The sequence below is a fragment of the Hetaerina americana genome, unplaced genomic scaffold, assembly GCF_022747635.1.
Source record: "Hetaerina americana unplaced genomic scaffold, ioHetAmer1.1.p SCAF_6, whole genome shotgun sequence".
NCBI lineage: Eukaryota > Metazoa > Arthropoda > Insecta > Odonata > Calopterygidae > Hetaerina > Hetaerina americana.
The window spans coordinates 60,409,615-60,436,778 of record NW_027287205.1 but is presented as its reverse complement, the minus strand read 5'-3'; the positions used below and the strand labels follow the sequence as shown (position 1 = coordinate 60,436,778).

At 34.1% G+C, this 27,164-nt stretch overlaps 1 protein-coding gene across 1 annotated transcript; it reads left to right on the top strand.

Annotated features, from left to right (window-relative positions):
• The first annotated feature begins 3,145 nt into the window (after positions 1 to 3,145).
• Scamp (secretory carrier membrane protein) lies at positions 3,146 to 21,761 on the top strand. The gene is made up of 9 exons (XM_071593429.1): positions 3,146 to 3,326; positions 3,648 to 3,749; positions 7,220 to 7,369; positions 11,340 to 11,439; positions 12,828 to 12,956; positions 14,201 to 14,357; positions 17,558 to 17,659; positions 17,749 to 17,875; positions 18,885 to 21,761. The coding sequence occupies exons 1-9, from the start codon at positions 3,270 to 3,272 to the stop codon at positions 19,032 to 19,034; spliced, it is 1,074 nt and encodes a 357-aa protein (XP_071449530.1). The 5' UTR covers positions 3,146 to 3,269; the 3' UTR covers positions 19,035 to 21,761.
• The last annotated feature ends 5,403 nt before the right edge of the window (positions 21,762 to 27,164 follow it).

Here is a 27,164-nt window from a genome sequence, read left to right as displayed (position 1 = left end):
AGAAGACTAAAACAATGAATGTGAATTGTATATTCATCAACAAATTCATGAAATTACCTTCCACCAGGCCTTCCTAAGTCTTCATACCCATGGAACCTGAATTACACATGTCAATTGCTTTCCTTTGGGTTCCCACCACACCCTGGTTTCCATCCTGAAAAACCAAAGCGGAATTCAGTTAGCTAATATGCTAGGAAAATGTCAGCTTTGTTCATTGATAGTTTGAAAATAAATTATTAGGTTAAGGTAAAAAGAGTTTGTTTGAATGAATTAATTGATTCTTTACCACAAGGAACAGGAAGTATTTAGTGAAATACATAACATTCTCTCTGATGTGATGTAAGCAACAAAATCAGCTCTTGAAGGCACAAATTAGAATTAGGCTTTTGTAGGATGTGTGCCAGTGGAAAGTTGCTAAGTTTTTGATGTTTTAAAATTTTGCTGGAGCTGTCCAACAGAAACAGATTATTTCATTTCTACAAGACCATCAACCAATAGTGTGCCCTGCTCTTCCATCACAGGCATGGCCAGTCAGTATTAATACAGATTTTTGTAGTCAATTGCCTTTGGAAATTGCTATTATTTCAGCAATATATTATTGAAGCCATTTTTTTAATTAATATTTCTCAGTGCAAGACACCTGAAGTACTTATGAGCATTTTATCAAGTCTCCTAACATTCCATTGTAAGTAATATTGCATTCCCTGTTATTTCAAAATTTCAGTACTAGTATTAACCTAAGTTTTTAGTTAACTACTTATTAGGCATCATCACCACCATTAGTATTTCAATCTTAGGATTGGTTTACTGCAGCCCTCCATTCTACCATGTTTGAATGCAAGGCTGCAGCATATCCTAAGAAGAATAATGTGGTGTTTTTTTAGGCATATTATATGAATTAAGTCTGTAATGATTTACTATACTATTTTATCTTTGCTCCTCCTTAGTTCCCTCCTCCAGTTCAGAACTCCTGACATCACAAAACTAAACCCACCTGCATGCCATGCACCTAAATCTGAATGTACCCCAATCCAACAACAAAAAGTAATTCAAAAAGTTGGTACCTTTAAGGGGTGTTCAATAAGTAAGTTTCACTGGCTTTCAAATAAAAAACAAATGATAAATAAAAAAGGGAATATTAAAAATTATATTCATCTACTTCTAGGCATATTCATCTACCAGATTCAAGCATTTGCTCCACTTGCATGCCAATTTCTAATATGTTTCTAGGAGGAAGCATATGGTCTGTTTGAGGAGGAAATTTTGTACAACAACATAAACTTCCTCACCGGAGATATCTAGTTCCTAAATCAACCCTTGATACAAACTAAAGTCACCTGGGAGCAGATCAGAATCATAAGGGGGAAGATAGCTTCCCAACCCAGCTCTTCAATTCAGGCCTGTTTTAATTGGGTGGTGTGTTTAAATATTGTTATCTTAGAGAATGGCACCTTTGCTAAGGATTCATGGGTGTTTTTGATGAATTGCAAGTTCCAGTTGAACTATGGCCTCCACATAGTATTTGCCATTAATTGTTTCCCCCTTTCTCCTTGAGCTCCATGAAATGGATAGCTTAGGCACACAGATCACTGTCACTTGAACTTTCCACTACACTGTGTCTCCTACATGTGACCTTGTCTATGTAGAAGATTTAATGTACTTCCACTCCATTGGCATCATCTTGGATTTGGGAGTAAACCGTTGTACCCACTCAAATTGTGTCATGATTTGAACCAAATAGGCTTAAAATTCGTTCAGTAATGAATTAATGTTCTAAGCAGCCCATTTCATGATTGTGATTCTCAGGAGTCAGTTGACCAGGTACCCACCCAAACACAGTACAACACTGCCTGGTAGGCCGGATCATTATTCATAATGTGGCAGGTACTTCTATGAGTATCTTACGAGATAAAAGAAAGATTACATCACTAAACATATAGTTTTCACTGCATTGTATCAAATCGTATTGATTTCAAAAGTCACCAAAACTTGTTTATTGAATACTTCATATACCTATAAAATACATTTCTTTAGGATTGTAGTGTGGAAAGTAAAAGTGGCATCAAAGTAATTTGGTTACGGTGAATCACCAATGGAAATATACTAGAAGGAATAGTTCTATAATTATTTAGACGTATATGTGCACATAATTTCTATATAACAAACAATTTCCCTAAGTAACAATGTTTATGTGTCCTTAGAGCATTTCAAATTATTCTTAAATTCTCTAATTTACATTAATCCTCAACTACGAGTACCTTTATTTGCTTTTGACCATTACAATAATGTTGAGTTGTCCATCAACACACCTACGTGACGCGTCGGTTACTCCGGGAAACATGGATCCTTCATCTTTATAATTGTTGATATGATGTCTTAATAATTTGCTGAATTAATACACGGTTTTACCTTTCTCTTTGTAAAATAGGTTATTCCTGCTATTAATAATAATAATAGATTAACTTGAAGTCTTCATTGCCAATTTCTCTTATCGCGTAACTTCGTCAAATACATACACATTTTTTAACTCAATTCAAGATATCATGCATCTCCAGTTGATAAACTATTATTTTTATCTTTAGAGTAATAATACTCTGCGGTAGCTAATCCATCAATGTTAACTTTTAGAAGAGAAGGTGATACAAAAACCGTTGATTTCCAACAGTTTTCCAAATTCAAATTTTGAAATTAAGGGGTAATTTTTTAAATACTAACAAAATTTTCCCTCGTAAAGACAAAATTGAATGCATTTAATTAATTTAATTTACGTAAAACCATAGTAATAGTTATTATATATAGATACATACATAAATTAAATGCAAAGATATAGGCAAAGCAGTTGAGATTATTTGTTAATCAAACTTGATAACTCAACATTTATATAATAAATGATATATCAACTTTTTCCTTAATAGTGAATAAAATAATGAAATGCTATGACAGTATGAAAATTAATTGATTTTTACACCAATGAATTACTTAATGTTTGCGATGAAGTCATTTCCCAGGAGTATTCCACAGGATAAGTAACTTAAAGATGTCTTCTTCAAACTCTTTAAGATCGCGCTCGATTTCAGATATGACTAATGTGACTTCGGATTGGTCTATTGAATGAAACGTCATTAGTTGAGGGTGGCGCCTGCGCTTAGGAGTAGAAATCAGTAGGAATGACATATTGCTCTGGCAAGAAGACCGAGTAATGTGTACTGTTCGAACTTAACTCGTTTTCCAAGCTGTAATTAATTGCGTTCAATACGGACCCATCAAAAATGTCGGGATTTGACGAAAATCCTTTCGCGGAGCCTTCAGTGGACAATCCTTTTAACGTAAGACAGTGATTCACTCGGTGCTACGTAGTCACAAGACTTCTTACGTTGTGTTACCGATAGATGTTTATCTAAGAATTTGATTACATGATTTTTTCCCCTAAGGAATATTGTTGTGCTACTATAATATATTCACTTTAGCTACTTCTTCACAAAGTGAAGTGACCTCTTCCAATTATTGTATCAGCGTAGAAATATGCTCATACCATTTTTACCCATGATTTTGTCGACGAAATGGTTCACTGAATGGCAATGCATTGATTACTGTCAATTTGTATGTTCAATAATTCACTCTGGTTATCAATCTCTTATTAATTATAGGATCCAGCAATTCAACAAGTGACGGCCAGCACTAATAATGTCCAACGGGATATTGAGGACTACAACCCATTCGATAACAAAGGATCTCAGCGACCAACGACTGTGAGGACAGGATTAGTTATCATTATTATTTATATTCTTGGTTGTGTATTCGTGACTTCTTGCAGTTTATAACCTTGCTTTACTTAAGTACGTCGTGCATATTTACATCAATATTTTGTTTGCTGTTGAAGCGCTAGGCCTGAGAGAATATCATCATGTAGGTCGATTTTTTAAAGTAATGGAGCGCATGTGAGGATAGAATCACGAGTGCTTGGAGTATCCGTTTAAATATATTGTAAATGTATTATGTGACAATATTATCATCCGTCAAATTATTGCTGTAGACTACTAATCATCTACCCAAAATTATCCCTGTGCATACCGATATACCAAACCTCCCGCAGTGTGACTTCCTGTGAGAAACTAACCCTATAGTTAATTGAAATTGCATTTATTTATTGTTAGTGTGCTGCATCCGCTGTGATAAACTTTACCTAAAGTCCAGGCGAATTTCTTTTGCAAACTAGAGTGCAGTGACAAGGTTGTTTTCTTCCTTTCTCACAGAGTTTAACGAATCCACCCACTGGAAAGTTGTGGAATGGCAAAATTGAAACAGTTTAGCATATTTTTCTTTCCGATTGGGTTGTTCTTCCGTATGTTTCATCTGAATTTTTCAGTTAATGAATAGAAAATACAGTATGGAATTTGAATATAAAAGAATTAAGTGTGCGTCTAGGTCGTTGACAATTATATTCCTCCTCCTTTCATGCTTATTTATTAGGGTGGTTTAAAAAGTTGAGAAAAATGGAAGATATTTATTTTTTGAGACAAACCATTTTTATGTACAACATGGACTCCTTGTAGGCTCATAAATTTGTCCAGTGCTGCTCAGTTTCTTTATCCCTTCCAAATATTTTTCTAACTCCACTGAATGTTGGCATTTTTTTGCAATCACCTTGTTGGAATAAAGTTTTCTTTATGCCAACCAATTTTTCATAGTAAGTAGTCCAAGGGGGCGAGATCTGGAGATTAATGGAGAATGATAATGAGCTGGAATCTTAACTTGAGTGATTTGATGGCTGCAGCCAAGTGTGGCCTTTTTCCTTACAGCTCTGTTTTCAAATGATTAATGATTCATGGTATGCACCTGTAAGAGTTTGACCCCATTTGCAATTAATCAAAAATATTATTGCATGTGTAATGCCAAACAGACATTAAGGAAGACTTGCCAAATTCTACTTCTTTGGAGTCGACTTCCAGCTGGCTACCCTATGTGTAGATTGCTCCTTGTTTTCAGGTGTGGTGTGTCCTTATTTTGTTCTCTGTAATAGATCAACTCTTGCAAGTCATGTGGATTTCTCTGAAACAGTTGGTAACTGGCCTTGAAATATGTTATAGTTTCATTTTTGGTCTACACTGAGCAATCATGGCACTAATCTTGTGGGTTTGTTTCTCAAGCACAAATGTTGATGCCAAATATTATATATCCATTCACCCTAAATACATACAGAAGTAGCAGTCTACATCCTGCACCTACACCGTTTTGTTATTCATCAGTAAATTCTGGAGCAGTGATCTCAAACAAGGTGTCCAGAACTTTGTATCACTTGTGTTTTTATGGACTCCCCAAAAAATTTTAAAATGACTTATTAACAATTCTAATTGATAACAATGATTTACCATCAAGTTATTAATTGTTTATCAAGTTTTTATTGTCTCCAGAGGAAATTGACCTTTAAAAAAATAATGTTTGATCTACACACAAAACTCTTGCTCATCCATATTTTGGAAGTCATTCAACTTTTCCAATTCATACAAATGCTACACACAAGAGTAACAGACTGATCTGGCTGAAACTTGGTGCACATTTCTAGAAATGTTGATGACAAAATAACTTGAATAAGAACTATTGCTCTCTTGACTCGGAATGGACATTTCAAACTACACTCACATGTCTACACTATCATTATTGTTATTTGTAACAAGTTTCATTAGAAATATGCAGTTTTTGGGGACTGCCATCTATTGTATAATACTTTACATGAAGAGGTTGAATTTGTTCCATTAAGGCAGCTTTAAGAATGAAGGTACATGTAAGTTCAACTCAAGAATGTTATATAAGACCAGGTTTAAGTCTTTTATGCCCTGGATACTTGTTAGTTTTTGTATCTTACATGTTCTTTTATCTAAAGTGCATTATTTAAAGTACCCTTAATTGGTGTTGTACCTACTGCTTGAATAAAACATGATTAATGTTAAAGAATTGAAAATAGGGAATTCCATATATCAGGTTGAGTTGGGTCAGATGGTTGGTCAGTATATCGAGAGAGAATTCATGCCTGTAGAAACTTGGTTTTTGGCTGACATATGTGGACTTGAAGGAGGATTGGTGTTGTGTAGGAAGGCTATTTAGATTTATTTTTGGGGAAAATAAGTTAGTAAATGAAGAAGTTTCATGTGTGACGTAAGAATAGATGAAGTAGATAGAATTCAAATAGGTTAGAAAAAGTGGATTCCAGAAATAATGAGAGGTATTCAAAGAATGTGATAGAGCTTCATATTTAATTTAATAGGGGTGGTCAAATGAAAACCAAACACCCGCCAAAACTCACGGTCTGAACAAAAGGTGGCAACACTGTTGTTGCATATAGATGCTGCCATTGCTGTGTTAGAACTGCATAGTGACAACTCACAGGCACATGTAATTTTTGGGTTATGTCCTTGTTGGTTGCCAGGCTGCTATAATGTGTTCATCCGTGGAGTTTTCATATGACTGCCCCTCATAACAGAGGAAAAGGCATTTTGGAAGTCGTGAAAGATTGCCGTAAATATTTGATGTTTGAAAAGAAAGTGTTACGAACTAATAGGCTGCATGCTATTTGCCTAGTAAGGGCAACCATTCGTTATGAATGGGCAATCGAGATTATGAATTTTCTTAACCAACTTTTTACAAGGCTGAACATCTTAGGGTATTATAATAGTCTTGAAATTTGGACACACAAGTAAGATACCAGCAAGGGCACTGAAGTAAGTAATAATTCCCACGTGAATGACTTTCTTAACCGTTGAAAATTTTCCATGAACCTCCCAACACTTATTAAGGAAATCAAGTAGCTAGCTGAAAGACTGAATAATTATATAAATGTATACATTATAAACAAATACTGTACATATACTGAAATTTATCCATGCAGAAATCATTCATCTTGACTGGGATTTAAACCAGAGACAAAGTCATAGTTATTTGATTCAACTCTGAGTAGCATATGTATACATTAGGAAACAACCTAGGCCACTGTAAAACCATTAAAAATGCCATTACATATATTACAAATTCCTGTTTTTAGTATATTTTATGATTGCAATTAGAATTTCCTTACCATGTCAGTCATATGATTTGATGACCTGAAATGCATGTGCATCCTTAATCCCCAAATTCTGGGACCAGTAAATGTTTGGGTGTGGCAATTTTGTAAGTACTTTTGAAACAATGTGCTTTAAAATTTCTTTTATTTCTAATTTATTTGCAGCAAGTTCGTGGGGCAGCTAATCCTCCACATTATGACTCTGGGATGGGTGGCATGGCTGGGATGACTTCCCCTGCTATTATGCAGCCTACAATGGAAATGCCCCAGCAGCCACCACCATATGCTAAAAGTGGTCAGCAGCAGATGAGCCCTGCAGCATTGGAGGTCAGAAGTTACCATTTGCATATGTATTATATCAAAATAATGGGGTGGGAAACCTCTTACTGTTTAAAAATGTTGTCATTAATTTATTTCTAAAGGACTAATTTTCATTCAGTTATGAGCATTGTTTAAATTAAAAAATTTTCCATGGGTGTAAAATAAACTACTGTAGTGTATTTCATTTAGCTGGTTTTTGTACAGAAATCAGGGTCTTCAGTAGGATATGTAAGTTATGGAATACATGAAAATGTTGTGCCTTATTTTAATTGTCGTTTGCACCTTTTGCGTCCTTGTTTTCTTGGGTGAAATTTGAAAATATTCTTATCACTATGTACACTACCAAACCTGTTTTCTACCTCCCAGCATGATTGGCCTCTCCCCTCCCTCCCACCTGATTTTTTTTTCCAATTATAACAAAACTGTCTTTTCAATCTTGCTCTTCCACTGCTTTTGCTGAAATGGGTCAAATAACATTGTAAATGTGTTTTAGTAAAAATAAGTTAAACATTAAAGTAGGAGGGCAAAAACTAGAATAGATGGAACAGTTTATGTATCGTGGAAATGTTTTGGACCAAAATGGTCTAAGTAGTTGGGACATAAGGAGAATTAATTGTCTTAGGCAAATAAGCTTTCACAAGGAGGAGAGAATTGATGGTGGGGACTTGTTAAGATGATGGAGAAAGGTGTTAAGAAAAGGCTCTTTAAAACATTGATGTGGAGCGTAATAATGTATGGCAAAGAAATGGTCATTGTAGCAGGATGATAGGCATAGATTAGCGACTTTTGAAATATGGGTGTGGAGAAGGTTAAGTGGACAGAAAGGAAAACGAATGAAGTGCTAGGTAGGGTGGGGTAGAAAATGGGATTGTTGGGAGAAATCACAAGTAGATAGAAAAAATGAATGAAAAGCATATTAATTTGCAGTGGGATGTTGAAGACTTATAGAAGGTAGAATGTTAGGAAAGGCTAGAAATAGGATAAGGATGTTGGAAGGAATGAAGGGAGGAAGGAAGTAAATGGAGTTGAAGAGGGTTTTGTTGTAGAATAGGATGTTAGGTTGTATTTTATTCGGAGGAACAGTAGAATTGTCACTCTACTGTTTTGTAGCTTGTCCCCATCCAAAACGTACCTTGAACGGTAGATTACCTATTATGATAATGATCAGATCCCCACCAAAGTGGCTGAGTCTAAAATAATCAAGTGATAAAAAACTTCAATTAAGTGAGGAAGGGACTGGAGATTTCAATTTGAAATATTTTTAGGTAAATTATTGATGTCTGCAGATTAAGGGTCCAGGCTATTATTTTAAATTTCATTTGATATACTCAGTAGAGTCCCTATACAATGAGTGCTTACAACTCCTAATTCTACTATGTTGAATTCTCATAATTACCAATGGTAATATATTGATCCTTAATTAGCTAATTTTTATAACTTTCAGAATAGTATTGCTATTTATGTAGGTATTTTATGTGAGAAAAACAACAGGTAAACTTTTAATAATGAATTATCATACATTTTTATGACGCTACACATTTTTATAGCATACACTCATATTGTAAAGATAACATTCATTTTTAGCAATCAGTCTCAGTGATTTCACTGGTTTGATACCTAAGGCATGAAATATCATTGAATAGAGGTTTTTCAATTCATCTTGGAATGGGTTGAGGAATTAATGTATTTAAAATCTTTAACTACTTGTTTTAAACTATTTTGCAACATAGTAGACATCTAGTATTTTAACCATATTTTTGGTATAATATTAGCTTTACTAGCTGGGACTATATATAGAATCTGCTTATGGATATTGAGCATGAACATCACCTAACAGCAATGAAATATAAGTGAATTATACCAATGTGTCTATTTTTCCTTTATGCTTTGAATAAGACTTACTCTAGCACACCCTCTATGAGTAAATAGAGAAGCAATCCTTCTATTAATTCTCTAGGCAGTCTGAGTGGCTGTAATGTTTACTATCCTGATCACTGAATAACATGAGTAGAATGGTTAAACTGATATGATATAAACAGATATATACATGGAAACTCTTCATTCCATGTGTTTAATTCAAGTTTTTTTTAGCAATGGAAAGTACATTTTTTTTCATACATATCATCATTCAAGGACATAGAATTATCTCAAAGAGATTTTCAGAACATATTTTTTTCAGAAAGCTTAACCAATCACATAGGCAGGAAAAAAACATATGACCGGCTTAGGACTAAGTAAAAAAAAGATAGCAAATGCAGATTTATATACATCATATGATACTAATTTAAATAATGCATTGTTAATAGTGAATGACTTATTTGCTGTATGGTAAATCTATGTATTTGCTTGCCTTAAAGGAGAATGCGGAATCCCCAGGGATAATGAATGTGAGGAGAAACAATGATGGGAAAGTAGAGATACTGGAAAATGTTTAAATTTAAGCATAAAATAATATTGATGGCTTTTGAGTTAAGAACTTTTAAGAGAACCCAGGCATTTCAAATTTGTATTTTTTTAAAAGTATATCAAAGTTTTGAACCATTTAATTATCCGTATGATTGTAATTTTTTTGAAATTTTGAGTTGCTGGGAATAGAGAATGGTACAGATATCCACCCACACATAATCGATAGTTTACTGTATTTATTCTAGTTCAGGTAAAATTTACAGAAAGGAAAACGAAGTACTTGGTGTTGTGGGGGGAAGGGTGAGGGTTGTTTGAAGAAATACAAATAAAGTAAGAAAGATGGGCACAGAACATTTTGATTAGTTATTAAATGGTAAAGATTGTGACAGAGGGGAGGATTTTATGCAAGGGAGTTCGGGGTAGGAAAAGGATAGGCATTTTGGACAGATTGAAGGGAGGTAGAATATATTTGGAATTGAAGAACAATTCAATTTCAAGTGGGATATCAGGTGGTGTCCTGTAAGGTAATGTCTGGAAATAAATGGAGGCATATTCAGCATGAATCAATTCAAATAACTACCCTAAGAATGTATACTACTAGTACTGCTAATAATAATCCTAATACAAATACATTTTCTTCAGAGGGGAACTTCAAATGCGGAAATCTGTTGGTTTACCAGGCAAAATTACTCAATCCATTAAATTTCATGAGGGATCTGCTGTATTTAATAAATACATTTTTAGTATTTTATTGTATTTTGAAATTTGTATTCTCAAATGCCCTTTTTCTTCTTTTTCATGTTACTGATAAAGGAAATCAAGGTATGTATCCATATTGCATATTATTTTATGAACATTGTATTTTATGTTGTTAGTTCATTTAATGATAAAAAGTTATTAACTTTCATTGATAAGTATACTATGTATGTTATTTGATGAAAATCACTTTATATTTGTGTTATATCATGTGGCATGAAAATTTGGCATCATAGATTGATGACTTTGAAATGAACCAAATTGATGACTTGTAGACTTGAGAAATATGTTGTTGACTATCTCTTTATATTTATGTATATTTGATGGGTGGCATGTAATGGTTCAGTTCAGCTTAAAAATTGAAATTATTAGTCATCATCTTCAATGCAATTAAATGCTAAAATCCATGAAATGATTGTAACATTCAATGTGAAATTAGCAAGCAATTTAAATATTTTTTGCACTCTGTGTATTTAAGGTTTCACAATTTCTCTGTACTTAAAGACGAATTTATTAAAGATATTTTGAATTCACTGTTTGTTAATTCTTCATTATTTAATAACATGAAATTTTGATGCTAAAAAAAATTCTAAAAATCCCTATTGCATACTTTTGTTGCTCAAGTATTTGAGAATTTGGTTACAAGGAGTATTTGACAAGGGAAACTATCTGAGGTAGAATGACCCTTGTTTATCCCATGGCCCCATCATGATATTAACTTAGAATTTGTTCTGCAAATTTTTACCATCTGTCATGCTTTCTTTAAGTTTTTATTAAAATGCTGCCTGTTCATAACTAACAGTTTACTAATCTTGACTTGCAGCGGCGCCAGGAGGAATTAGATAGAAAAGCAGAAGAAATTAGAAGGCGAGAAGAAGAATTAAAAAATTCTCCTTATAATGGTATGTATAGTCCAGTACTTCAGTAGCAATTTCATTACCATAACTTATTAGATAGAATTTTTTGCAGTCTGTGCATAACATGGTTTCCACCTGTCTGAAAAGTGTAGTTTGAAAATAACAGGTAACAGACCACTGCACCATAAAAAGAGGAAAAATTAATGAGTTGTGTTGAAAGGCTTAAAAAATTGGCATGCATTGTAACGTAGTGCAATGGAATCTCTTTTTGCGATGTGTTGTTAATGTATTATATTAACTTTATGATGTGCCGTATTTGCTGGCATGTAAAAAGCACTTCTATCCCCTCAAAATATGGGGTACGTCTTCTGTACCAGTAATCAAAATTATGAGTTAAACTTTGTCAAAAACTTATGGTTTATATTAATATACATTGTTAAGTATCTAATGCATTTTTTTGTGGAAGAGTGGTGTCAAACACATCTTTCCATATTATTTTTTGTGTTTGTAGAAATGATAAGTTGCATGATGTAGTTTTTTTTACTTGTGCTTTGTATTTTATTTCATTCTGAAAGAGGGAGCTTTCAAATTAAACTAAATCAGATGTCTAAATTTATGGTATCTGTTATTCAATAAGGCAAAATCTGATGAAATCATGTATTCCATTGGGATGTGAGTGGTGTAATTCCAAACTTTAAGCTAAGTTCCCATGGAGTGTACACTGGCAGTAAATCCACATTCTTTGTTACTTTATGAGTTTTAGAAAGCACTATCGGCTATGTTTGACTCTTATAGTCGATTTAATTGTTTAAATTTGGGGGCGGGGTGAGAAAGTAGCCTGAACGGCTATGAGCCTATTCCACGTGCACAATCATGGATAATTGCAATCATCGCATTCAGGCATGAAGGAAAGCATAGGAACTGCAGGGTATTACTTCATTTTCAAATATTGGAATGCATTTTTAATTGAAACATTCTTTTATAGATCATAAAAGTTAATGTTATGTTCAGATTCCATGGCTGAGCATGGGTAAAATAAGATTCTGCCATGATGTTGCACTTTGCTATGTGTGATTAAGCCATAGAACACAGAAACTGCAGCAGAAAGGAATTTTGGATTTTCACTGACTGAGAAGATGATGATACTTGGAAAATACAGGAAGAGGAACCACTGACAGTTATTTGTAGTAAGCATAACCTGTGACTTGGTATTGCGAAATGAACTGAGCTAGAAGAACAATTAAAAACTCAGATATTAGACCACAGAAAATTGGGATTTTCAGTTTCCACAGAAATGGTTATTCAACTATGGAACAGTGGTTATCATTTATTAGAGGTTCCTAGCTAGGTTTTGAGTGCCATTGGTTGTAGTCTTTCATAAAATTGCTCAGATTAGAGTTCAATTGATATTGATTCAATTATTTTATTTACAGCCAGAAGAAATAATTGGCCACCTTTACCAGAAAAATGCTGCTTTCAACCCTGTTTTTATCAGGATATCAACGTAGACATTCCTTTGGAGTTCCAGAAAGTTGTTAGAATGTTATACTATTTGTGGTTGTGTAAGTATCATCAGATAATGATGGTTTTTGTGATTTGCTTTTAACCGTTCCCTTGGGACCACAATCGCATAATGTTTGTCATTTTCAAAGCAAATTATTATGTGTAATAGCATACAATGTTCCCATTTTATAATATTCTCTTTTCAAATGATATTTATCAAAACCAATGTGTGTCCAAGATATAAAAAATTCAAAATTCAAATTGAATGAAATGCAAAAGCACTATGTCCAAAATAAATGCAATAGTCAAATAATTGAAACTGATTGAGTAGCTTCAGGCGTTATGTGGTGGAAGTTGAACATAATGGATGACTGATCGAAGCACTTTTCCACTTGATAAAATTTTTATTTTATTTTACGACTGGATTTCGATGTATTTAATCACATCATCAGGTGATGTATTACATCATCATCAGGTGATGATGATGTAATACATCGAAACCCAGTCGTAAAATATAAAAAAATATATCAAGTGGAAAAGTGCTTCGATCAGTCATTCAAGTGAAACTGAGTTTGCAGAAATTGAGAGTATTTAGCTAGAGCTAGTAATAGTGGAGGATAATCCTGATAAGAGGGATACATTGGAGAAAGAGAAAGGGTGGGAAAATTTCTCCTGCAAATAGGGAGTGCACAGCCTTATTGTGGAAGTTCTTTTCCATTCAAGTGAACAATATCTATTATTCACCAACAGTGTTATTGCATGTTCACTTGTGATACCCATAAAATAGTTAGTTTTGTTATGTATGGAAAATTTTTCGCTTAGTTACCAGTTCTTATAGTTGTCTGGAAATGATGTCCTTGTGACATTCTTGCACTTCAAGTTTGCTGTTCTTTGTGCATGGGAATACATTTTTAATGAGACTATAATGATACTTCCTTTACCTCAAGCAATTGCTATTCATGTTTAGGGACCTGAGTATGGTGAGGCAGGCATTTGATCAAAAAAATCCCTGGGAAGCTGAAAAAGTTATCTCAGAAAACTAAGAGAATTTCTTGATGGCGAGATAATAATTTGTTTAATTTTGCTGAGAATTAAGCTATATTTCACGAAAGACGTATCATTTTGTCACATTCTGTACTTTTCTGAGGCATGCCTACTTTTTATGGTACATAATATGGTAAATTATAATCCATTGCCTTATTTATGGTCATATTTTGTCTGCTGCACAGGCATATTTATTAATATGTTTCATAAAGGTAGTTTGTAAAAATTTTGAATTAAAATTAACGATTGTCCATTACAGATCATTCTGCTGTTTTGGTGTTAAATGTGATTGGTGGACTTGCACTTCTCCTCAAATTATCTGATTTTTCAACATTTGGGGTGTCAATATTATACCTGATCCTCTTCACACCTTTCTCATTTGTTTGTTGGTACAGACCAGCCTACAAAGCCTTCAGGTAATACTTTTCACCCTTGTATCCATCTGAATAATAATTTTTTGTGTTTTATGCAGGGTGCAGTGTAACAATCCGAAATTAAACAATTTTTCCAAACATTTTTCATTACAAAAATGAAAATGTTTACAAATGTGTTGCCCTAAATTGTTTGTATGTTCATAAAAACAAATTTATTTAATGTATCCCCCACTTACTTGAATAATGGTCACCATTCTGTCTGGAACTTTTGCAGGCCCATTTTAACGTGCCACGGTCCATATTGGAGAATGTCGTTTGAATAATGGCTCTCAATAACACAATGTTAGGCTGTCTGGGCATTGGTGTCCCTTTCAACCATGCTCCACTCATAGTAGTCCAACAGATTTCAATCTGGGCTGTTGTGAGGCCAGAATTCTTTGGATCAAATTATGTCGATGTTGTCTGACAACCAATTTTGCACCAAATGATTTGTATGGGCTGGTACACTGTTCTGCTGGGCAACGTACAGCCTTCCAGATGACACAGTTTCCATCCGCAGCTTCACTACATTTTTTTAGAACACATAAATAAACTTCTTTGTTGATATTCTCCCCATTGTTAAAGAAATGCGGTGGCATGACATAACCCTCATTAGACCCAGCTCTCAGCACACAAACATTTGGCAGAAGTTTCATTCTGGAAACAACAAGGTCATGGGCGAGCCAGTGGTCATTCCTGCAATTGGTTTGAGAATCTGCAGTAAAAAAATTTTCGTTAGAAAAAATCAGATTCATCCACCAGCATTGTTTTTTAAGGAACATGATAGCAGGTAGCAACATTCGACCCACTTGCCCTGGCAGCTTTGGAAAGCATCTGTCTTATTTTAATGGAGTAAGACCAGTAGCGGAAGTCCTCCTCAATGATTCAGTGTATAGTCTTTTTCACTCAAACTGAGAAAATTTTTCAAATCAAAGATTTCCCTGGATCTTCAAAATTGAGCTACTTAGTTCATTGGATGACATCGGGCATCATGACAAATCACTCATTTGAGTGAGTTTTTCCTCATTTGTGTTGCAAAAAGGCTGTCCGACTTTTCCAACTCATTATACTTTGCAACATCATATGCTGTCGAACTCGAGTACTGAACCGAATAATTTATGAACATTTCTGAAAATTTGAGAGCCACATATATTCTGTTGCCGAGCAACCAGTGTGTACACTTTCAACAATAGCCGCTGTTTGTTTATACGTTGCACTTGTTCTCAGCATTGTGACTATTTTGATGTTATCAATGTAACAATTTCAAAGTGTAAAAATCATTTACCTTGACCAGGATTAGATCCCGGATCCCTCGATGTCTGGTCGGGTGCATTAGCCAGAAGCTATCGAGGTGTCCTCTTAAACTCTGAACTTAACTTACTTTACTATTTTACTGTTGCGATATCTCCCGCAGTATCTTGGAATTTTATGTTATGTCTGTTCAATTCATACTTATTTGGGCACCAATGTGGTATAAAGCGGTGGGAATTTTAAATTCCTGCTGCTTTATTCTGGACCTCTACATGTCGTATAAAGTGGTAAGAATTTCAAATTCCTGCGGTTTTACTCAGTTCTTCGGGCAGGAATTGATGAGAGAAATCATAAGGAGACAGGAAAAATAGATGAAGAGCATTTTGATTGGCAATGGAATGTTGAAAACTGTGATAGAGGGGAAAACATTAGGCAAGTGAGAAAGGGGAAGGAATAGGGTAAGCATTTTGGATGGAATGAAGGGAGGAAAGAATTATGCTGAATTGAAGAGGAGGCTTACATATTTATAGTGTTGGGTGTCAGGTTGTGTACTGCTGGAAAGGCAAGGAAATTATCTTCGTACCGTTTTGTAGCCTATGTCCATTCAAAACATACCTTTACCAGGAGATGACCAATAATAATTTCAAGTCTTCAGAAAACAATCTCATTTTTACTGAGTCTAGAAATTTTCCCTTTAGTGATATTTGCAGTATTTTATCTAGTCCTTTTGCAATTCTTTAGATTCCTCCATAGAGGATCGCATATTGGATCTATAGGTGAATCATTAACTGTCAATCATTCTATTAGAACATTATGCACTGAAAACCCATGCTAGTTGGTCATTAACTGACTTGAGTAATGAGAAGCTGAAGAAATCGTATGGTTAAGATAAGCAATATAAATTAATTCAAAATTTTCCCTAACCCAAGCACATTCATCTGTGTGCAAATGGAATATGCCCAAGAGCATATTCAAAAATTTTTTAAATATTCATGTTTCAAGAAATTGTGGAGGTTATGCTCTGTTTGTTCATCTCCATGTTAATCAAAGAGGAGCTTTTATATTGAATTAGTTCATTTTTCAGAAACCTGTCCCTCTCCATAGGATTTCCATGTCAACTGAGGTTTTGTCTGCCTTAGTATATGCTTAGACCAGCTGATATTTTGAGTAATAACTGTGGGGTTATCTTTACATATGCACAGTACAATGCAATGTTGTTGAGAGAATTATTTTTCTCATGAACCACACGAGTTGAAATATATTCTTAATAAAATAGGCTATATTGTATTTGTTAAAACGCAATAGCTGTATTAAATATTAATGCACATAATTTTAGCATTTTGAAATTAATCAGGACAAAGATAAAGAAAAGAGTCAGTGTAATGCTATTTTGCTACCAGATAATGGGAATACATGAAATTCATCTTTAACTGTTATTAGCAGTTTAACCATAGCTGAAGAGCCATTAGCCACTCTAGCAGTCTGATCCATGCTATTTTATAAATATTGTGTGACCCAGTGAGTACTTCCAAACAAAAATATTTAGATTTTAAGGCTGGTATGATACTTCGAAGAAATACAATATCAATTCAATTGAAGTTTCCTAATAATTTTTTGAAACTCATTGCAGAGAAGGGAGTAAGTCCAGCAGCTTGTACAGAATGTGATTTTACTTGTAAATTTAAAATATCATAAAAGTTATGGCATTTAATGTAGATTCAATTCAATATGTGTAATATTACCAGTGATATCCTGTCATGTCTCATGTATTTAATTACTTATTTTTATATTCAGGTGATTTTTTTCAATCTCGGGTATTATTCATAATCTTGTGTAAAACAGAGTCATGTTCAATTAAATGGCAAAGTCAATATTACGTTTCACTTTCTTGAATTCTTTGGCCCCTAAAAATTTGAGGGCATAATTTTTTGATATTTTGTTTCACTTTGCAGAAGTGACAGCTCCTTCAACTTCATGGTGTTCTTCTTTGTATTCTTCTTTCAATTTATGGCCAGCACTATCCAAAGTATTGGAATCTTGGGATCAGGAAATTGGTATGTTATTCATGTGTTAGTGGCGTATGAAATTTTTACAGTGTTAAGTTTGCTATTGTATTAATTAATGATTTTTGTTTTTATTTCAGTGGTTTATTGGTGGCCATAAAATGTTTTGATTCAACACCTAGTGGTATCGTGGTTGGCATCTTGATTCTAATAATCAGCATTGGTTTTGGTTCAGCTGCAATGATGGATCTCTTTTTGCTTTCCAAGGTAAATTTGGTTTTATGCATAATGATCATTTTTATGGACAAAATTCATAATGTTTCATTCTCTCAAAAAATATTCAGTTCTTTGGGGAATCCAGTGTTTTCATGGTGAATTTTCATTAGTTTCTTTCCCATATGTACCATTATCATTAACTCACACCTAAGTTATCCTCCCTCTCAAATTAATTCATTTCTCTAATCATTGAGTTATAATCAACAGTGATATACGATCCTGCCATTAAATAAAAAAGGGAGAGAATATTCTAATGTTTGAGCCATGCTAGCAACTTTCATTTTAATTGGAAACTTATCCAGAAACATTTTGCAATGAACCTCACCTGACCAGAGGCAGTCAGGATGAGTTTGGGTAAGGAGAGATATCATAAAATGGGGAGAGAGGAGGTTGTCAGGAGGGAAGAACCTCAAAGACACTGCTGTTTAATGTTTCCTTGCAAAATAAAGGTAAATGGAACTGTAGATTGAGAGCATGTTCTGCTACAAATTTTTCCCTGTGCCTTGGAAATGGTATAACTACCTTTCTTACATTGTCTTTATAGTGTGAATTAAGATTATGCCTCCTTAAAAACTTAATCTCCCCCTTTCCCGCTGATGTCCCTTCTTCGCTGACATTTTCCTGCCAGTCTCTGGCCAGTTCAGATTTGATTTTAAATGCCATCTTGCCTCCAGTTAGGGTGTACAATTAAAATGAGAGCCCCTAGCATGGCTAAAAATTTTCATTGGAAAATTGCTCACATTATTTAATTTTTTACTACTATTGACTCATCTGGATGTCTTGATAAAAGTGGTTAGTCAGACTATGTTAGTCAAACAGATGTGCGGGTTGCCTAGTTCTGTGGGCATCTTTTAAGACTTGCAGTGATATCACATTCATTTAAGTTCCTCTTCTCAATTCACCTCTCCCAACTGTGGCTTTAGGGACCATTGCAATTAATGTGGGGTATTTTTTTCTCTCTAAGGAAGTGATATTCACTCGATTGTTGTACATCTTTCAGATCCACCGCATATATCGTAGTACTGGAGCAAGTTTTGCGAAAGCACAGCAAGAGTTTACGACCGAATTCTTGAGAAATGAGCATGTCCAAGGTGCTGCAGTAAATGCAGCAGCAGCTTCCGTCCGAGCACAGACGTCCAGTCGTTACTGATAAATGTAGAAGCTCCTTCCTCATTCATACCTCTCCAGTCTCCTCTCATATCTTTTGGCATTCCATGTTTAATTGCATTGATAGCATAAAACTTGGACCTTTTCTTAACATCAAGCCAAAAGTGTATTAATACTATAGCTGGAATAATGAAAGGAGCTTAATAAGGGTATGATTCCACATGCATACTTCTATTTAACATGCATTCTTAAGTGTGCATGAGTCTGTTCACCTAGTCCTCTAAACATTTTCATGCTTTCACTTGAGGATTATAGTTCATAAACTTGTCTCTTTGCCATCACTGACCATTTGAATGTCAGAAAACTGAGTTTGTTTATCAGGAAAAGGATAAGACTTGATTACAATTTAGTTGGTGTACACTCCCCCATTTGTGAAAATGTGGAAGAAAGACATCTTTGGTGAAAGGTTGTCTATGTAAATGATAGTTAAATTTCCCATCTTAAGACCTTAAATTGCTAAATTTGTGGGAGTAAAGTTTGAAGAGTCATTTTACTTTCATAAGTGGCTCTTATAATTAAGAATTAGTTGTAAGTATCCATCTTATTGATTCAGAAGCCTAAGTGTGAACATTATAACATGTTAAGGAAGATTCCAAAATTTGAAAGTCACAATTCTTTGATTATACATACTAATAAGTAAGATCATTGAGATAATCTTGGTCAAAACTATTTGAAGTAGGAATTACTTCGTCCAAGTATCAAATCAGTGTAAGGTTTCTCTGTAAAGCTAGATTTTTAGATTATGCTTAAAATTTGCTTCAAAGGTGTTGATTATCGTAATCCTTCCACTTTAATGTAAAATGCATCAATGGTTGGCTGTAAAGGTGTTATCATACCTCAGGTAAATTGCTTCATATCAGTCAATGAGCAATCAATTTACGTAGGTATATATCAAAGAAAATTTGTGTCAGTTGTTTGAATTATGCCACATTTTATTTGAATGTGTTATCAAATTATCATTATCTATTTCGAAGTCCTCTTAGTATCATAATACATACATCATAATATTTTCATATGAATTTGTTTTTTCTTCTGCAAAGAATCTTCTTCTAAACATTATTCTAATAAAAATTGTTAGCTCAGCTTTTTGAAGAGCATTATCTTCTACGTATACAAAGTAACTCTGTAGACATGGCATTCTTATTAATGACTTTAACCATATGGAGGTTGCAAGTTCACCAAGCCTGTGTACAAGGAAGGACTGAATAATAGCAACTGCATACTAATAAAACTTTCCGTAGTAGTTAGTAGAGTGGGATGATATTAAAGTATGATTGTCTGTTGTGATATGTTAAAAGTAATTTGTGGTTTTTAGTAAGAGCTTGCAAGTTTGCATATGATGATGCAAAAATGGATACTTAATTTTGTTGAGTTTGCTTTATTTATGTGATTTTCCTGTTTTTCAAGGAAGCCCCTTGAAATTAATATTTTCTCTGCTGATTTATATAGAACTATCAATAAATATTTTGAATTAGTTTTCTCAACTTTTGCTTCCATTACAGTATTTTAGATCATGAAAACACCTCAGCAAAATCAAGAACTTACTAAAAAAATAGTATACCTATGGCAACTCACAAGTTATTTTCTCGTTTATTCAGTTAGACTTCAATGCCTTGCTCTTAATGATGTGCATATTCAATTTCATTCAGGGTTTTTTTTTAATTATATACTGCTTATGTACATTGAAATAGATTTATGAGCACAAACGTACTTTTTTAAATTTCTGTATGTCATGTATTAATTTTCCCCTTTTGCTCTCTATGGGTAATTCTCATTATTTTGCATATGCTTAACTTTATGGGGGCAACATTCTGGAATAGTGAATTGTCCCATTACCTTTTAATTCTTTAGAAAGTCTTTCCATTAATTTGCAAAGTTAAAATCTTATTTTTTAAAGCCAACCTTAGTTTCTCCTAAATTTGATTGTCTTCTTGGCACAATATCAAAACCAAAGAAATGTCTGTCTCATGCTTCCTAAAATGTATTCAAAATGTGAAGCAAATTGGTTTATTGAAATTAAAGTGTATGTTTCCTGCATGTCAAGATATTTAAACTCTAGTAATATCAATAATTTTCTCAAGTCAGGCCATTAGTTTACCATACTTGGTTTAAAACCTACCTGCTAAAGTATTTTTGAAGCGCACTGTATTAAACTCTTAGCAGTAGCAATATTACAATGGCTGAAATTCATTCTCCTTGCTAAGTATTCCATTATTACTGACTGAAAAAAATATGAATTAACATACCTTGTGACCTGGATTCCTTTCAATTTTAATGTAGCACTTTTTTGTAATTTACAACTTAATGAAGGTAATGATGAAGAATTGTAAATTCGGTTGTTTCTTTGAACTGTGCATTGAAGAAAGACCTAGGTGACTGTTCTTAAACTAATCCATCCTTGGTATACCATGGCTATTCAGGTGTTGATTCAAAATATGCATTGATGTCTTCTGATATCCAAGATATACTGTATTGAAGCCTATAACTGTCTTGAGCTAAGGTCAATGTGTATTTCTATGAAAGTATATTTTTTTTAAATTGGATTATAGATAATAACAGCTGATTAACTGACCTTAACTGAACTTGTTGACTTCTTTCATCATTGGATATTATCATTTTGCATGGTTCATAATTTTTTTGATTGGATATTTGTCTAAGTTGTCTGTAAATATATTTTCACCTATAAATATGATCCAGAATTATGAAAATGTATACAGTTGCCTTATTAAATGTACACTATTTTAAGCATAAGTTTCATTACACTCATGCGACCATTAATCTAATACATTATTTCATACAATTATTTAATTTTTAAGTTATTCTTATAAAGATATGGGAACTAACTGAAGTTCTGAAATTCTAACTTAATTCTTCGAAGTGCTCAAATAGGAATGTGTTGGAAAAGGTTTATTCTTCAAAAGTTAGATAAAATTGTTATTGTTTTTTTGACTGTTGATTTGTTGCAAATGATGTATCAAATTATCATGCAATCAGTGATTAAAGTAATTTGCCTTATAAAAATAGGTTCCTTCATGCAATACATAACTTTAGTTTTTATGTGATATAATATTTTATGTTAAATATACCAGAATACCATCCTTTGTTGTTTCCAGTGAGTAACACATATCTCTGTTAAAAATTTAGATTTGAAATATCAGGTTTTAATGATTCCACAGATATTTAACATGAAATTGAAGCCATCTTAGGGATTGATAGGGACCCAATCGTAGTCAAATGACCAATTCAGATTTTTAGGTGGGCATTTTAAATTTTTTTCTAAAATGTTAGTGCCCATGTAAGATTTTCATCTTTATCTCCTTAATAATATAAGAATGTTTTAAAAGCATATTTTTTTAAATAATTGTGGTTTTATTGGTGGCACCTGTTGTTGATTTGGCTGATCCTTTGTTTTAAGCTCTTGTTTTGAATATTGATTGGTAGCAGAGGTTAGATTCATTTTGAAATTTGGTACCTATAAGACTACACAATACATTTTGGTATTCTTTCACTATATTTACTCGTGAAAATGCATTGGTTTATAGAAACATCTAACTTTTATGATACTTATTGTTTTTAATTTTTACTGCTAAAAACTTGTGTCTAGGTAAAAGTGATATGATTGCCTGCACAGTAGTATATTAGTATAAGCAGATACATACAGCTGTGTGCCCGGGGATCGAGATGGTGTGGTGGCTATCGTACTGGCTTCCCACCCAGAGGGCCCGGGTTCAAATTCCGGCAGTTTTGAATATTTTCAGAGGTATCTCAATCCCTACTTGAGGTGCTTTGTGGAGGATACTTTGAGTGAGTACGCCATCCAGCGGATGGGACATTATGCTGCGGATCCCTTGGCGCCTTTCGTTAAGAGTAGGCTAATGCCGACGCTGGGTTTCTCTCCACCCTTCATCCTTTCCAGTCCATCCCCTATGGTGCAAATGACCTCAGCTGTCGGTCGCCTCCCCTAAATACTACTACTACTGTGCTCCCCTATTGAATATAGCATTAGTAGCAGGAGAGGATCTACTAGTGAAATGTCAACTTCTTGCTTGAGTCGTTTTCTTTAAGTGTGTCACATATGGGTTTGCTTGAACAATATGAACTGTTTGTTCCTTTAATGTCATGTCCGGTTGTACTGTATCCGGAGTGTTGAACCTCGAGAGGGGAATATGTTCTGCCTCCACAATAATGGTATTGCCAAATCCAAGGTTTTATAAGAATAGCAAAATATATTCCAGCTAATTTGGAAGCTAAAGAATCCAACCAAGGACATGGTACTGTTATGCAAATAAATTTCAACCTCGAGCATCTGTTAATTGAGTGATCTATTGTGCAATAATGCTGATAATTGTCATAATGTATGTGTAGTTTGAATGGATGGTAAGAGAAATAATGAAGAGGCTTCCAAAATATTTTCCAAATTCACAAGTGCATATTTTTAATGCTACCCTTGGATAACAGTATTGTGCACAAACTCAGGGCAAGCTAGTACTCGTTCATGAGGATGGTCGGTCAATTACAAGGAAAGTTCATATGCTCTGCTTTCTATCCTTTGAACATCATTGAAGACTAAGATCTCACTCAAGCAACTCTAGGGCAAGTCAAATTTTTCTGTTGATGAGGCACTAAGGAAGGACTTCATTGACAAGATGATACTCAAATTAACTACTGATGCTGGTCTTGTCTACAAGGCCAAAATGATGCAAAACAAGGCAAACCTTGTATTAGAAATCATGTTGTTAGTAGTGAAGAGGCCAATACAGATGACCCTGTGACTCTTGGAGATGCGACTGTTATAAGAAGATGGCCAAATATTCTGAGAGAGAGGTCTGGTCCCACGGAATATGCAGTATTGTCACTGAAGAATCTCCCATCAAATGTTCTTGGCCATTTTATCAGTGATCTGGTATTGTCTCACACTTAAATGAAATTGGACTAAGTTGGTTCCTGAAGCATAGCCTTAAAAAAAGTTGGAAGCCTTAACATCTACATTATACAGAAGAACATTACACTGTAGAAGCTATGGGTATTTGGTGGGAGGTCTCTTCCATAGAGATAAATCAAAAATCTTTGATTTTTAAGGATTACTGAGAAATTTAAGTGATGTCTAAAAACTCATGCTTGGTAGCCCAGGTAGTGTACCCGTACCATGTAGATATACAACCAATGAGATACGTTGGAATCTGCAACACAGTTGCTGTGAATTTAAGAAGTTTGTCTGTGGCACATGCAGCCATAAAGAAGGGAAATCTGCAAGAAGTGACTGGATTGAGGAGGTATTGTAAACTTTTAATTATTGCTAAACAAACATAATTGAGTTAGGGGCATTTTTATTTGTCATTCTTGAGACTTGTCTGAATAGTCACCATATAGAGTTATACATTTCTCCCATCATTTCTTGGCCTTTTAAAGGCCGTCATTGTAGAGCCCAACAGATTGCATTGATAACCAATGTTCCAACTCTTAAATTATGTCATTTGTGTTGTCAAATCTCCAACCCTGCTATGGCTTTTTGAGTTCTGGGAAAGAGAAAAAGTTGCTTGGATTGAAATCAGGGGAATAGGGTTGATTTGGTAAAATTTGAAAGCCACATCACTTTGATTCGTCTTCTACACCTCGAGATGAGTGAGCAGGTGTATTGTCAGCAAGAAAGCAGATTCTTTGGTGATCATACTGTGCTGTTTCTTTTTCAGGGCAGACTGCACCTTAGCCTTCTTGGGGCAGGTGAGTCACTTTGGTTCCAATTCTTGTTCATCTCTTTGGTCTCTGGATTGTATTGATAGATCCAAGATTCCTCCAAACAAAATATTCCTCCTCGTCTGACACCTTTGACTTGTGCAGTTCTTCATAAAGAATTTTCCATGTACTGCCATCATCTGTACTACTGTATCTCATTCATGATCATTTGGATGGTTGTTCTTTGGTCCGATAGGATAAAGTCCACTTCCTTCACTGTGGCAGCATCGTCTGTGAGGGATGATCTTCCACTTCTTGGATTATCTGTAAGGGCCATGTGGCCAGTTTGAGAGATCATTTTCCACCACATAACTCTGTCATATGATGGCTATCATTGCCATAGCTTCATTGTGGATTTTCCAGAAACTGTGACCATTAAAATGAAGACTACAATCACACTACGAGGCTCTATCTTCTCCATACTGCTAGTTACTTGAATATTTCTATTTGTGGTGTATAAACTCAATTTATGTGTGTATTTTCAATACTCAGATTCAGCAAAAAAATCCTTACCCCGCGTGCAGTTTAGAATTCAGTATAGCATTCTAAAAATAACACTTTTCCTCATTGCACATATTACTACCTTTTATGCATAACAAAAAATAATGCTCATCTTCAAAAAGAAATATTTAGTGGATTCATGAAATAATGCTGTGTAAAAATATGACTCAAAAGCTATAGAACAATGGTGGTCATCGATTGATTGATGTGGCATTTTTTGACTCCACATGCATTGTGGGCATTCTAATTTTAAGTGACATTATGAAACTGATTGTTGTCTTTTGAGTAACTAGTTTCTTATAAAATATGAGTGAACATATAAATAAGAACCTGGAAGTCTTCACAGGTCCTCCAGTAGGTCAAGTAATCCGCTGCCTATAATGACTTTTGCCTTCATCCAGTGTTGAGTGGCTCACATCATACATCAGTAAAGCTCCAGATTTATAATTCACCTGATAAAAAAATTGATAGAAACTTTTAAGCAAATTAAAGCTTTCATAGAATGTTCTTACTTTAATTGTTAAAGAATTCTCTGCATCTATTTTTGCCCATAGATCTCTCCACAATGCTGGCTATGAATTTTCCAGATGCCTAAAAATTAAACCTTTGAAAGTTATTTTAATCGTGCTTATGGTGCCTACTGGTCAACAGAGAAAAATATGAGCCAACCTAGTTACATATATTGTCAATTTCCACAGTTAAACTCATTTTAAAATAAGCCCTCCAGTAGTTAGCACTTTTAATTTTATTATCCAATCGGTATTGCTTATTGTTGTCAAAATATACACTAACTGGATAAGATCTTTAAAGTGAACCTGTTTATAAACTTAAATGCATAATAATCAATATCTTTCTTCAGATAAACTCATTGACCAACAGCTACTATTTCCAAAGTCAGTTTCATATGAACACTTCCACAAATCTCTTTTCATCAAAGAGTAGATAAGCAGTGCATCTATATTTTGATGAATTTATGCTCAATTATGAACAGTGAAGTTTACTTATGGTGGATCTGTAGAGAGTTTGAGTCTGCCATGGAGAAAAAATGAATGACCAATTGAAGTAGCCAGCCATCATTTTTTGGAGCACAGCACGTTCTAGCACTCTCTATGGACCAGTATTTTTTCCTTTAAGTCAGACAGTAAGGATGCTTTGTATGTCAGTGCCAACTGCTTCCAAGAATTTTCTGTAATCCACTTAGCACACTACTGAAATTGCAATAGATAATTCAGCAATGCTTCCAAAACCATTCCCATCTTATATCAGAATCTTCATACAAGAAAATCAGAATACAGATTTTTAAGCTTTTGTTATAATCTTATCTCTTATCCCATCTCTATTGAAAACTTAAATCAACATCAAGGTAGGGCTCATCACAAACTATGATGTGCAAATTTTTATTCATTCAAGGGGGTCCTAGTTCCATATTTGTTCTGGCAGCCATCTACCGTAATGCTTGATTAACGAGAAAATCATAGTACTTCGGTTTTGAACTACTATCCAAAGCCATTGCTCAAATTTTGATACCAGTACTTCTTACAGCGATTACCCTTTAGCCACTATAGTAGGTTATCATGTTGCTGATTTGAAATTGATTTGTAAACTAATTGCTTGAGGGATGCAGATCAAGCAGTTGTGATCATTTTAATAAATGGAAAGAATTTTTATTTTGTGATATTTAGAAAATTTTTGTGTTTTGGCGCTTGAAAATTTGTGTAGTTATTGGCATAACCCTAGCCTGAATACCTGTTGTAGCAAGATTAATTTACAATAGACTATATTTTGACCATTACAATAGTTACGGAGTTGGTATTAATTGCTCTATTAAAAAAAAACAAAATATACTTGAGTATACAAAAAATACTCTTGAGTTTTATAC

Bases quoted from the DNA above. Each gene is read 5' to 3' on its own strand.
- Scamp (XM_071593429.1), top strand. From the start codon at position 3,270: ATGTCGGGATTTGACGAAAATCCTTTCGCGGAGCCTTCAGTGGACAAT. The intron at 7,370-11,339 runs GCAGCATTGGAG...CATAACTAACAG, and splicing joins GTCAGCAGCAGATGAGCCCT to TTTACTAATCTTGACTTGCA. The intron at 14,358-17,557 runs GTAATACTTTTC...TTCACTTTGCAG, and splicing joins CCAGCCTACAAAGCCTTCAG to AAGTGACAGCTCCTTCAACT.